Consider the following 12,103-nt stretch of genomic DNA (forward strand, 5'->3'; position numbering starts at 1 on the left):
GGGAGGATGAATGGGGCCATGTACCAGGAAATTTTGGGCGACAACCTCCTTCCCTCAGTGAGAGCACTGAAAATGGGTCGTGGATGGGTCTTCCAACATGACAATGACCCAAAACATATGGCCAAGGCAACAAAGGAGTGGCTCAAAAAGAAGCATATTAAGGTCCTGGAGTGGCCTAGCCAGTCTCCAGACCTAAATCCCTTCGAGTTGCCAAGCGACAGCCTCGGAACCTTAAGGATTCCCTTAAAATCCCTCCCAAGATCTGTGCAAACCTGATGAAAAACTACAACAAATGTCTGACCTCTGTGCTTGCCAACAAAGGTTTCTCCGCCAAGTATTAAGTCAAATACTTATTTCATGTGAAAATATGATATTAAATTTATAAAATTGATATGATGTTGTTATTGTGGATTATTTTGTGATCTTCTGTCTCTCAATGTTAATGTACCTATGATTAAAATTCTACACAGTTCCTTTCTTTGTAAGGGGGCAAACCTACAGCAAACTTATCTTGTTAATAATCAGTGAAAATAAAAACAGAAGGTTACTTAGTTTCAATTCATATTGGCACAAAATCGTCTCTTAAAGGGATCACATAGTCAACCCACCTTTCCCAACATTAAAAAAATGTGTTAATTAGTAAATTTACTGAGAAAGTGATCTTTTCCATCACATACATTTCTATTACAATATCTAGCCAGTTATCAATATTAGATATTTATCTTTACTCCCCAAACCAAGGGATATATTCCCCAAGTATAGAGGATTCTCTTACTTTGATGCTGACATCGAATGTGACACGATGGCTACTGTGGAGCCGCTGTCGTTAATTGCGATGGATTTGTTCCCTCGGCGTTCAATATCTGATGCCGATGGCTGACGTTGATGGCTGCAGTGGAGCCGTGCCATAAGATGAAAATGGGTGTTTGGAATAATATCATTGTTAACAATTTAAGCAATATTAGTGCCTCCATGCCACTTATACTCTTAGAGCTCTTATACTAAACTCTGCCAACCCAAGCTGCAAACAGGTATGCAAAGTGGCTTGTGGACTGCTATACGGTAAGTTGACAAGTTGTAATGTCATGAAATGGTAAATGGCTGGCATTTATATAGTGCCTTTATCCAAAGCGCTGTGCAATTGATGCGTCTCATTCAGGCACACACTCGCACACCAACGGTGATTGGCTGCCATGCCCGGCAGCTTGTCAGGAGCATTTTAGGGGTCATTAGGTTACGTGTCTTGCTCAGGGATACTTCGACACAGCCTGCGCAGGGGATCGAAGCGGCAACCCTCCGACTGCCAGACGACTGCTCTTACCGCCTGAGCCAATGTCGCCCTCAGTCACAATATATTTATTATTACACACGATATCAATGATTATTATTCTGTTTATTACTGATATATAGTCTTTACAATGTGTTAGATGCAATTTTCTACTTCCAGTAGTTTTTGTAACGTTAGTCACGTGATAAACTTCCACCACAAGACAAAGAAGCACATAGCTAAAGATTAATTGACAATATTTTCATGTCAAGCAAGGGCCTTGTATAGTTAGCCAAAAACCTTAACTTTATAATAAATACAATGGCAGCTGTACAACTCTCAATTTGTAACGTCAATCAGGAAGGATTCGCCCCACAGTATATGCAACAGACCATTTCGCACCCTTGTAATAAAATTTGAAAAAGCGCTACAAATGTTCTAATTGCCACAGCCAATGGCGTTTCAACGTCAGTGCATTCACAGAGAAGGGGGAGGGATAAACAGTGTTGTGGTTTGAGCGTGTTTGTTGATGCTATTCCTCTCTTGACCGATAGAAGTCCAAAATTACCTATTGTACCTTTAACAGTAGTGTACATATTCCACTTATGTTATAGCACTGGCAGTATTATTTCCCTGGTTCTGTTCACCCAAACACTAGAAGCCTCTTAGAACACATTATCACATTTACAGATGATGAACATAAAGTTTCATATTGATTGAAAACTTTCTACCATACCATCAACTTGGGTCTAACATCTTGGCATCTAACACTTTTGGGTCATTTACAATGCCAGATTCAACTTTGGCATTGTATACTTTTTGTAAGTTATTACAAAATTATAAGTATCTACTTGAATTAATTTAGTCTGTTCTTAACCAGGATATTTGATCAAATGAAAACATACCAAGACATAGCAGGAACAACTTTTTTTTACATAGCTAGGACTATTATACCTTTTGAAGTACCCAAAAAAAATCTATTTGACTTCAAGTCATATACCAAGTGGTGCTGTTGTAGTAAGCCAAAATGATTTTTTTTTTAATGGCCAAGCGGCACAATTTAGCATCTATGAATTACTTTTTTCTTAGCAGAGTTAGGAAAATCTAAGTTCAGCTGAAACTAGACAGAAAATTGTGTCGGACTACACGTTTTTAAGTATTTCCCTGCTTTAATGCCAAACATGTTTAAGGCTGTCTACGGTTCATAGGTGTTTACTAGGCCACATCATGCCTATCATTTGCAATAGGCCATAGATGTTTTTCCACATAGTTCAGTAGCATGTACCATATGATTTCTGACAATACAATATTACATATTGACACCACAGTTCTTTCACTATGGCAGTGCTCCATTCAAAAGGTACCTTATGGACTAACTTCATGATTACCACCACATTTCTCTACAAAACTCAGTCAATAGTCAAAAGAATTTCCCCCTGGGGGGTCAATAAAGACTAATCTAATCTAGTGACCAAACCTACAATTGTGATATTTTGAAAGACAACACTGTCTTGAATGATTTTATCTTGATGTCTTTCAGGCAGAGGCAATTGTTTTCAAGAACAGTATTTACAATAGCAGTCTCCTTGTCTGCCACCAGCATATGGTCTTTTCTCACTAGTGTACAGTGACAATATTTACCATTGTCGTAGTACGTAATGCAAACACAGTGTCGAAGCAAGCTGTGTGTATAGCATGTGATGTTTGAAGGACAGTATAGGACAAATCCGAATGTTTGTAAATAATAAGACGGTTACTTACTTAGGGCTTCTATGTAACCAATCAGTCAATGGTGGTGAAAGGTGCGAGAGAAAAAAAGAAAAGAAGGGGGTTGCTTATCAAGTTGGCAGATTGGGATTTTTCAGATTTCTCCCTCTGAAAAACACTAAATCAGAAACAAGCATGTATATCCCATATTAAAAGAGAATAGTAGCCCAAAGATGTTGCTAACTTTTTGGTGGAACAGGGGAAAGAAGCGCTTGCTGCAAGCAACGTGAATGTTTTGCAAACCGTGTTTTCAATGTGATAGCATTGTGGCAAGCTCCCACCGGGAGACAAATTTCGTCAATTTGAACAGTTAAATGCATCAATCTGGTGTACTTTAAGAGGAATATAGGCTAGATAAAGAAGGAAGAAGGAAGAACAATTTCAACTGCTACCTGTACAACAAAGATAAGGACTAGGGCCTATTTGATCAACTGATTATTTTTTTTAATTTATAATACCGCCACATGCAAATGTATTAATATACTGCTTACCTAGCCAAACAAAACTAGTGAAGATATCATCCTAATGACACAAGTAAATAACACAGGTAAAGACAACAGTTAAGGTTTACAGGGAGGAACCAATTTTCAACCAATGAGCTAGAATTACTGTACAGCTATACAATGTTTTGGTACAGAGTGCCGGCCCGTCAGCTGTATATTTTGAAACCCAAATTTAAGGACTATAAACACAGGCAGAGGGTGAGTCAACATGTCAGTGAGCCTTTTTCAATGATGGGAAGGAATTTACAATGATCCTGTAACAATGTTTTAACACAAAAATATTACCTATTGTACCTTTAACTCTTACTGTTTGCAAAACAGTTAACCCAATAAATTATGTTATTGTTAACCCCCCAAATCAAACATGTTCTTTAGTATTATGTGTGGTTTGATAGCGCTGAATGCAGAATAAAAATCCCCAAACATAATTTTGCTGGTATTCTTTTATTTTTTATTTTTTTGTAAGTGTTTGGATTGAGCTCCTGAAACCTTTGTCTGCATGATTGTCACTGTCACTGTCATTTGGTGCAAGCAGAAAGAAAATACAATTTTAAATGTGCAAACATGGGTATTTTTTAGGCAAGATCCCGTGTCAGTCAGTTTTATTTATGAAACTGAAACTTTAAAACATTTTATTTAATATACATGTTTATTGTACACATTTGAGTTCACAGTCATTACATACTGGAGGTGGAAAAACAATTGCATGTTACATTTGTTTACACAAGGCAATTCGGTTAGCGTAGCCCAATTATTATTCACTATATTACACAATTACAAAATACATATTTCTGTTTATGAATGTAATGAACCGCCGAAGCCGTAAATTCTAACATCAATGGTAATTCATAATAGACTGATATATTTATTGATGAAGTCAGAAATTATAAGGAGCTTTGTTTATTTCTCTACTGAATAGGCCTGTCCACTCCAAAATCCCTGGGTGTGTCCCAATAGCCGGGAAGTGTATACTCCCTAACGTCTCTGCCACCCTCCTACATTCCGTGCCCTGAAAACCATTCTTTGTGGACTGCCTCCCTCCAATTTCCCAATTTCCCATTTCCCTGCTCCACTCCTCTAAAGTGTACAACGATGTATGTCTTATTGGATGTCCTTTCACGTTTCTGGATGACTCCATTATGCTCCCAACCACATACCGTGAAAACCCAATTAGCTAAATCTGGCACTGGTCAGATCCAGAAAGCGGAGATGGCAGCAGGGAACTTGAATTCCCCCAATTATGCTAAATATTTAGCCAAATTCGTGTGACGTTATTATCAGGCATATTACTGTACCTGGGATGCGAATTTCAGTTTGTTTTTGTGGCTCATATCCTACAAATCTTCTGCAATTTAAAACAGGGTAGCCGGTTTATCTATTTGTTAAATTGTACATAAAAGCAGCATGACTCTTAATAAGCATGGCAGCTAAAATTATTTCTGTAACGTACGTAAACATGCATGGATGAATTTACTCAACTAACCATGTCCAAATGACATATTTATTGCCAATACATTTGTTACAGATGTTACAGTGGGAAATAATAGTTTTTCAACGCGAACACTGAACATTGGAAAACGATAACTCACATATGAAGCTAGGCTATGTTAGGCTAGGCTAGGATATGCTAGGCTAGGCTAGGCTATGTTTCACTAATCTACATAAATGTTTCTGAATTAATGTATGTCTGATGCAACTGACAATGGGCAAGAAAAAAACTGCTACAGTACAAGGTTTTCGGACACATTGGGATTCTGGGATTATAGTAAATATGTTTGTTTTGATTTTTACTTTGATCCAATGTTGCTGGTTACCTATTAATTAGTGTCTCGAGGCGAACCGCAATGTTAGGTTTGTGTTTATACAGGCTACTGTATCCTACTGCACAACTTGTGCTTGGAACTTACAAGCAACTTTGTAGCTTGAAATGGCCTGGCCACGCGTATGATCTTTAATTGGCTAAGTGAATATGTGTGGGCTCATCAAAAAAATAACGGTTATCATAGGGCTAATTCCTCAACACAGGAAGTCGGCTTTGATGACGGCGAAGCCGAAAGGCTTGTCCCGATTTTCTTCACTCCCCCTCGTTCACTCCTTTGCTCCACTCCTTAACTCATCTCCTTTGCTCCACATTCTTTCGCTGGAGTGGGGGTGTGGAGTGAAGGAGGGTGGAATTGAAAGATAATGGGATGACAGAAAGGTCCCCCTCCCCTTTTTAGGGGTACTACTAAATATTGTCCTCTAGAAATTCTGGTTTAATGGGAAGATCCTATTTATTTATATACATTTTTAAACAGAAAATAAATAGAATCTGAGAAGCATAAAATTAAGTAATTCATGATATAATCATTTTTAAAACCTCAAGTTGTATTTATATTTCATAACATAAAAACTGATTTTAACCTATTTTATTTGCCAATATGCCAAATTCAATTTTTCTTTGGTTTACCCATCACTGACCCACGTATGCAGTCCACTTATTTTTCAAGCCATTGAAAGAGCAAAGCAAGCTCCTGTCAGAATATACTGCATATTTTTTATTTTATAGTTCTGAAATATTGCACGCACCAGACGTCTTTCATAGCTTCTCTCTTCTCTGCCAGTGTGCAGAGTTAGTCCAGCGTGCCAGACCTGAATGGAGAGTTCACTGCCAACCGGAAAGCAGGGGCAGAGCTAGTGTGGTACTAAGGAGCAGATATACACAGCCCATAAGCTTGGAAGTACCACTTTCGGTTGTTTTGGGTGGTGCAGCAGTGCTTGCTTCTGTCGTTGCTGGTGGTGCAGCAGTGCTGGCTGCTGGTGGTGCAGCAGTGCTGGCTGCTGGTGGTGCAGCAGTGCTGGCTGCTGTCGGTGCTGGTGGTGCAGCAGTGCTGGCTGCTGTCGGTGCTGGTGGTGCAGCAGTGCTGGCTGCTGTCGGTGCTGGTGATGCAGCAGTGCTGGCTGCTGGTGGTGCAGCGGTGCTGGCTGCTGGTGGTGCAGCAGTGCTGGCTGCTGTCGGTGCTGGTGATGCAGCAGTGCTGGCTGCTGGTGGTGCAGCAGTGCTGGCTGCTGTCGGTGCTGGTGATGCAGCAGTGCTGGCTGCTGGTGGTGCAGCAGTGCTGGCTGCTGGTGGTGCAGCAGTGCTGGCTGCTGGTGGTGCAGCAGTGCTGGCTGCTGTCGGTGCTGGTGTTGCAGCAGTGCTGGCTGCTGTTTGTGCAGGGTTCTGTGTTGTCTAATTGGAAACAGAAAAAGGTTTGAGCATTGGTTTCATACAATTTGTAATATGGAATGTCCTTCTTGGAGATTAATGAAAACAATGCATATTTCCTGTCAAGGTTAGGCTGCATACATGCATGCTACCAAGCCATGCTTTTATTCTACCTGAGATTGGTTGCACAGATTAACCAACTATATTACCTACCCTATGCCTATGTGGCATTACCTTGACAGGATGTATCTCTTTTTCACTCAACCCACAAATCATGCTATTATTAGACATTTTAGGACATGCCCTAGAGTGAATCATAACATTTAAGGAAATGTTTGCATTATTTCACTCTCATTTCAATTGTGACCATTTTGAAATCTGATAAAATGTAGGCTAACAACAGAAAAATGGAAAAATGCTTAAAAAATGGATTTATTAGATCCATTACCATTGCTATTCGGCAGCCAACTTCTCAAAGTCAAAACTGATATTCAGATCCATTTCAGATGACAACTAATAAAATTTGATTGGGACGTAGATTGTTAAATAATGTTCAGAAGTGTCACATCCATAAAGCTGGTGTCTCTTCATAAAAATCAAGACGTAGATCCAAATATTTTCTAAATTGATATTTTAATGTTCTGACAAGTCTCCTACATTAGATGGATATCAAACTTTCTGCATTAGACTTTCACATTTAAAGAGCTTTTAGAAAGTGTAAACTCTCCCAAAAATGCAAGTTATTTGTAACATTTTTCTGGCTTAACAATATTTTAGAAATTATTTTTTGGCCCTTCCCCTCAGCCAAGTGGAAAAATTAATATGTAAGAAGACATTTTGTTTGTCATTTTGTGTCCAAATGTCACATCCATAACGCTGGAATTGCCTAAATAACAAATTATGTGTTCAACATAAAATTAAATAGATTTACCATTTTCTAACACTGTAAAATAGCTACTAGCTGAATATGGAATCTAGCTTTAATCAGCTTCTGCTTCAGCTGGATACCATCTAAAATAGGTATGATACCTTCTTGGCCGAGGATCACTTGAAAAAGAGATGTTAATCTCAATGTGACTTCCCTCGTTAAATAAAGGAAAAATAAAATTTTTGGAATTTGGTGATCTCCTGTTGTCTGTGTAAAGGTGGACATGGTCTTGCCAACATGGTTTCTGTTTCAACCATCTTTTTTCTAGCTTGACCATCTCAAAACCAGCTTCAAACCAGATGGACCTACTTAAAAGCAGCTGGACCAATTTTCAGGTCAGAGACACCATCCCCATGCAATAATCTCCACAGCATGTGTACAGAGCCATCAATAACATGTAGATGCTTACCTGTGTAAAGGCAGAAGCAAGCAGCGCCAAGATTGTGAGTGTTTGAAAAAGCTGCTTCATGCTGGAAGAAGAGAATCTGCTTCAAGGTGTTCAGTGAGGCTGCAGAAGCTGCTGTGGTGTTTCTCTGAAAGACAAATGTTGGTTGTGGGTGTCCGTGTGAGCTTATATACGGCTGTATTATCGTGGTCTACTGCTGAAACAGGCGTGACTCCATCACATGCGATCCAACCTCTGGAATTTGTTCGTCGGAGCCATATACAGAGGGTCATAAAAAGTCCCAGATCACGGAGGAGGCGGAGTGTTCCATTTGTTTACCGATAACCCTTTCAGAATCCTTTCTCTCAGGAGTTCCTCCAAAAAACCCCTTCAGCATATTTAAATGTTACTGATATCAAATGTTGTTTACCGTTTCAATTCCCCTAATTATTTGCCCTCTTTGTTTGAATGCTGGCACTACATAAACACTGCTCTTGCTGTTAGCCAACTGCATGAAGACTTCACAAAAATGTGTATTTCCTTGTTATGACCTATACTTTCTGATAAAAGAGAGAAGCACCATAGACCTCCCACCTCACTCCTTTCTGAGGAATTCCACAAAGATGCCTGCTTCAGTCAGGGTTTACTGGAGATCTATAGATCTATCGTTGCCATTCTTGCTTTTTTAAGTATAATATTTTGTATATTTTTCATTCTAATAGGTAGACAGTACTCTCCAAGAGTATGGGAACGGTAGAGAGAAATCATTTATTTTTGCTATATACTTGGATGAATATGAGAAAATTACGGACTCAATACTTTTCTCATATTCAGACTAGTATAAGCTTTTATTTTGTAACATTTTACAGAAACAGCTGTCCCAAAATTACTTTAAGTTAAAGTAAATTAAAGTAATAAAGTCTGATGTTTTGTTACATAGTCCTTAAATGCAGTACGTGCATCAAGTCTATGACCCATTGACATCACCAAACATTTCGTTTCTTCTTTGGAGCTGCCCTTCACTGCAGCTGCTTTCAGGTGATCTTTGTTTCAGAGGGTTTCTCTCTGTAGCGAGTGAAATGCGTGCCTGACTGGATTTAAATCAGGTGACTGACTTTGCCAGTGTAAAACATTCCAGTTTTTCAACTTTTGTTGAATAGGCAGTGTGTTTGGGCTTGTTGTCTTTCTGCACTTGGTTAGCGCTTTAGATGAAGCACCCTCCCATGAGGTTGGAGCAGTTTCTTTGTACATAACCTGACAAATATGTCCGTGCACTTCTAAATTCACCCAACTGCTGCCATCCTCTGTTACATCACCAATAAAGGTAAATAAGCCTCTCCTAGAGACAGCCACACATTCCCAAGCTAATACACTACCTCCTCAATATTTCACATTGAGGGGTAACTTGGAATTACAGCCTGTTCATTCCTCCACAGTCCACACTTTCGGCTTTTGGCTTACTGTTTCGGTAACGTTTTTTTTTTAGCTTAAGTAAAAAAAAAGAAGGAAACAAAACTTTGTTCCAAAATTCTTCTGGCTCATATCTATATTTTTGTGAAATTCTAATCTGGCCTTTTGATTTTTACTACTGGTGAGAGGTTGTATTTCTGCTCTCAAAGTCTTTTATGGGAGCTGATATTTTCACTCCTGCCCTCTGGAGACTGCTGGTGATGTCACTGAACATTGTTTGTAGGGTTTCTTCACAGCTCCTCTTGATTAAACTAATGCAATATTTCTGACATGATAAATGTATTAAATGTAACGTCATCATAAAACAAAAATGAATAAATAATTGTGTTCAACAAATAATAATCATTACACCTCCCTATACTTGTCATTTCATACTGTGCCACTATAATTGAGCAGTCTTATGTATCTTACTGTTGGAAATATTGTAATTATCTTGCACAGTATTTTACTACATGAAATGACAATATTCATGCAAAGAAGATTTTTTTTTGGCTTTATACTTTATTTCAAATTATTGGTGGTCACATGTTTTTCCAACAACAAAACTTCTTTAAGCACATTGTTTCCATAATTTCTGCCAGTACTGTAATGTATATAGCAAAGATTTTAACAACCATTACCCTACATTTCAAAGGCACTGCACAATACAATATTTTGCATATTAAAATCTCTCTGAAAGTTTCTAAATGTCTCTGAAAGTGCCCAACATGAACAAAAGCTGGGCTTTATTAGAGCTTCAGCTATATCAATTGTTAGCTCTGAGTAGGGATCTGGAACAGCAGAACACATGACCTCGTCCTTTTTGGAGAGTGGATTTTAGTGGGCAAGTTATTTTGGTTCAGTACAAGAGCACATCAGATGCCCACAGCGCCAGAACTCTCCTGTAAAACTGTGACACATTCACTGCAATATTGTCACTTACTGGCTGTAAAATGGATCAGATGTGTACTGGATGTGTACTTCTGCGCCTGGCTTGCAGGTATAGGTGGAAGAAACTTGAGAAATACAACTGTGGATTTTAGTTCAGTCATGTAGAAACCGCCCAATCCCCCAAACCCCCCCCCCCCCAAAAAAAACCTGTTTTCTACTTTGTGTCACGCAGGAAAATTAGGAGGTGATTCATAATGAACATGGTCTTGTTACGTTTTTTTTCCTCCCCCTTACTGTATCTCTATAACTTTATTGCACAAGTCTGGTATATGTGTGAGTACAGGTCCTCTCAGCTCACTGCCACAGCACCTAAGACCTCTGTGAACCTAGCCACTGCAGTATTCAATTACCCTCATGGCAATAAAGGAGTTGGTCTGTCCAGTTAGAATAGAGAACTTCTGACTGAGGCAGAATCCAGTCTGCGTATAGCAAAACAATGCTGTGGTGTGCTCAGAACTATTACTATCTCTCATATAGTAGTTCATATAGAAACAAAGTATGTCACATGTTGTCATGATTTTGTTCTTTCAACGTGACAAAATGTAATGAGAGATAATGATTTAGCAGGTAATACATTTGGGTCACATACTTAGACTTTGCCAAGCAATAATCTTTCTAAAGGAATTGTTTTGTTATCAGCAGGAAGTGAATCATTCCTCATTCAGAGCCAAAACAGAAGCAGAATTAAGCCATATCAAATAATTTTCAAAGTCAGCAGGACATCACAGGACATTCATTTAAAGCCACACATAGTCATAAATTCTAAAAGGGAAAAATAATGTTTCTTTAATTTTTGAATGTATTATTTAATCCTCCTTCAGACACAGGGTGTCCAGATACCCTAAAGTATTGTGTACATAACACAATCAGAATTTACAGCTATGGTAATTACAGTCCGATGGTAATTATAGGGCAGTCCTGGGAAAAACGGGTCTAAAACCTTCCCCCTTAGGTTCAAAAAGTGTGAGAAGAAGTGAAAATCACCAAGCTAGAAAATATACTAATGTTTTTTTTCATGAGCAGTGGCTTTAAAGTTGAATCCTCTTTAATTTCCCTCATTATTTCCTTTGTGTAAATGCTGGCACCATGCGTATGTAGCCCTTTCTGTTATATGAAGACTTGATAGTTATACAATTATAATTTAAATTAGATAACATTTATTTATTTTACATTTATTTTATAAATTAATAGCAATAGTTTCTCTGCAGTTTTAAAGCTATAAGTGAAATGACATGTACTGTATATACATGTCATAGTACCAATCAAATGTATGCTTTGATGATCAGTTATGGTAGAGCAGTCCTGAACTAGGCTAGTCTTGTGCTTGCAAACTCTATTAGTTTTGGAGAAAGGGGACTGCACACACTATTTTTCACTTTTATGGAACCAATTGAACTTTGCCGTCCCTGTGGTGTGCTATGCAATGGTGAAACAGTGGGATGGGCCACCTGGAATTCAAGCTTGTACCATTCTGTGAGAGCATACACTCACTGAGCACTTTATTAGGTATTTAATATATTTATTTTTAAGGTCACTACCTCAGCTATGGAGTAATTCAGAACATGAATAAATATCATTCACATTCCAATAAAAAGATTGTTCCTTATCTAGTTTTTGTTGGCTTTGTCATTTCACAAAGCAAAAGAAGGCGTAGCAGCCAAAATAC

General features: G+C 38.5%; 1 protein-coding gene across 1 annotated transcript; it reads right to left on the minus strand.

Annotated features, from left to right (window-relative positions):
• Positions 1 to 4,137: 4,137 nt before the first annotated feature.
• LOC133137604 (cadmium metallothionein-like) lies at positions 4,138 to 10,793 on the minus strand. Its single transcript, XM_061255946.1, has 3 exons — positions 10,788 to 10,793; positions 8,062 to 8,248; positions 4,138 to 6,748 (listed from the first exon to the last, which is right to left on the minus strand). The coding sequence occupies exons 1-3, from the start codon at positions 10,791 to 10,793 to the stop codon at positions 6,222 to 6,224; spliced, it is 720 nt and encodes a 239-aa protein (XP_061111930.1). The 3' UTR covers positions 4,138 to 6,221.
• Positions 10,794 to 12,103: the final 1,310 nt, after the last annotated feature.

Source organism: Conger conger, chromosome 9 (assembly GCF_963514075.1).
Source record: "Conger conger chromosome 9, fConCon1.1, whole genome shotgun sequence".
NCBI classification, from domain to species: Eukaryota; Metazoa; Chordata; class Actinopteri; order Anguilliformes; family Congridae; genus Conger; species Conger conger.

What these genes read in the sequence shown, in the direction of transcription:
- LOC133137604 (XM_061255946.1), bottom strand. An exon ending in TTGCTTCTGCCTTTACACAG is followed by an intron (nt 6,749 to 8,061) that starts GTAAGCATCTAC and finishes GTTTCCAATTAG; the next exon opens with ACAACACAGAACCCTGCACA.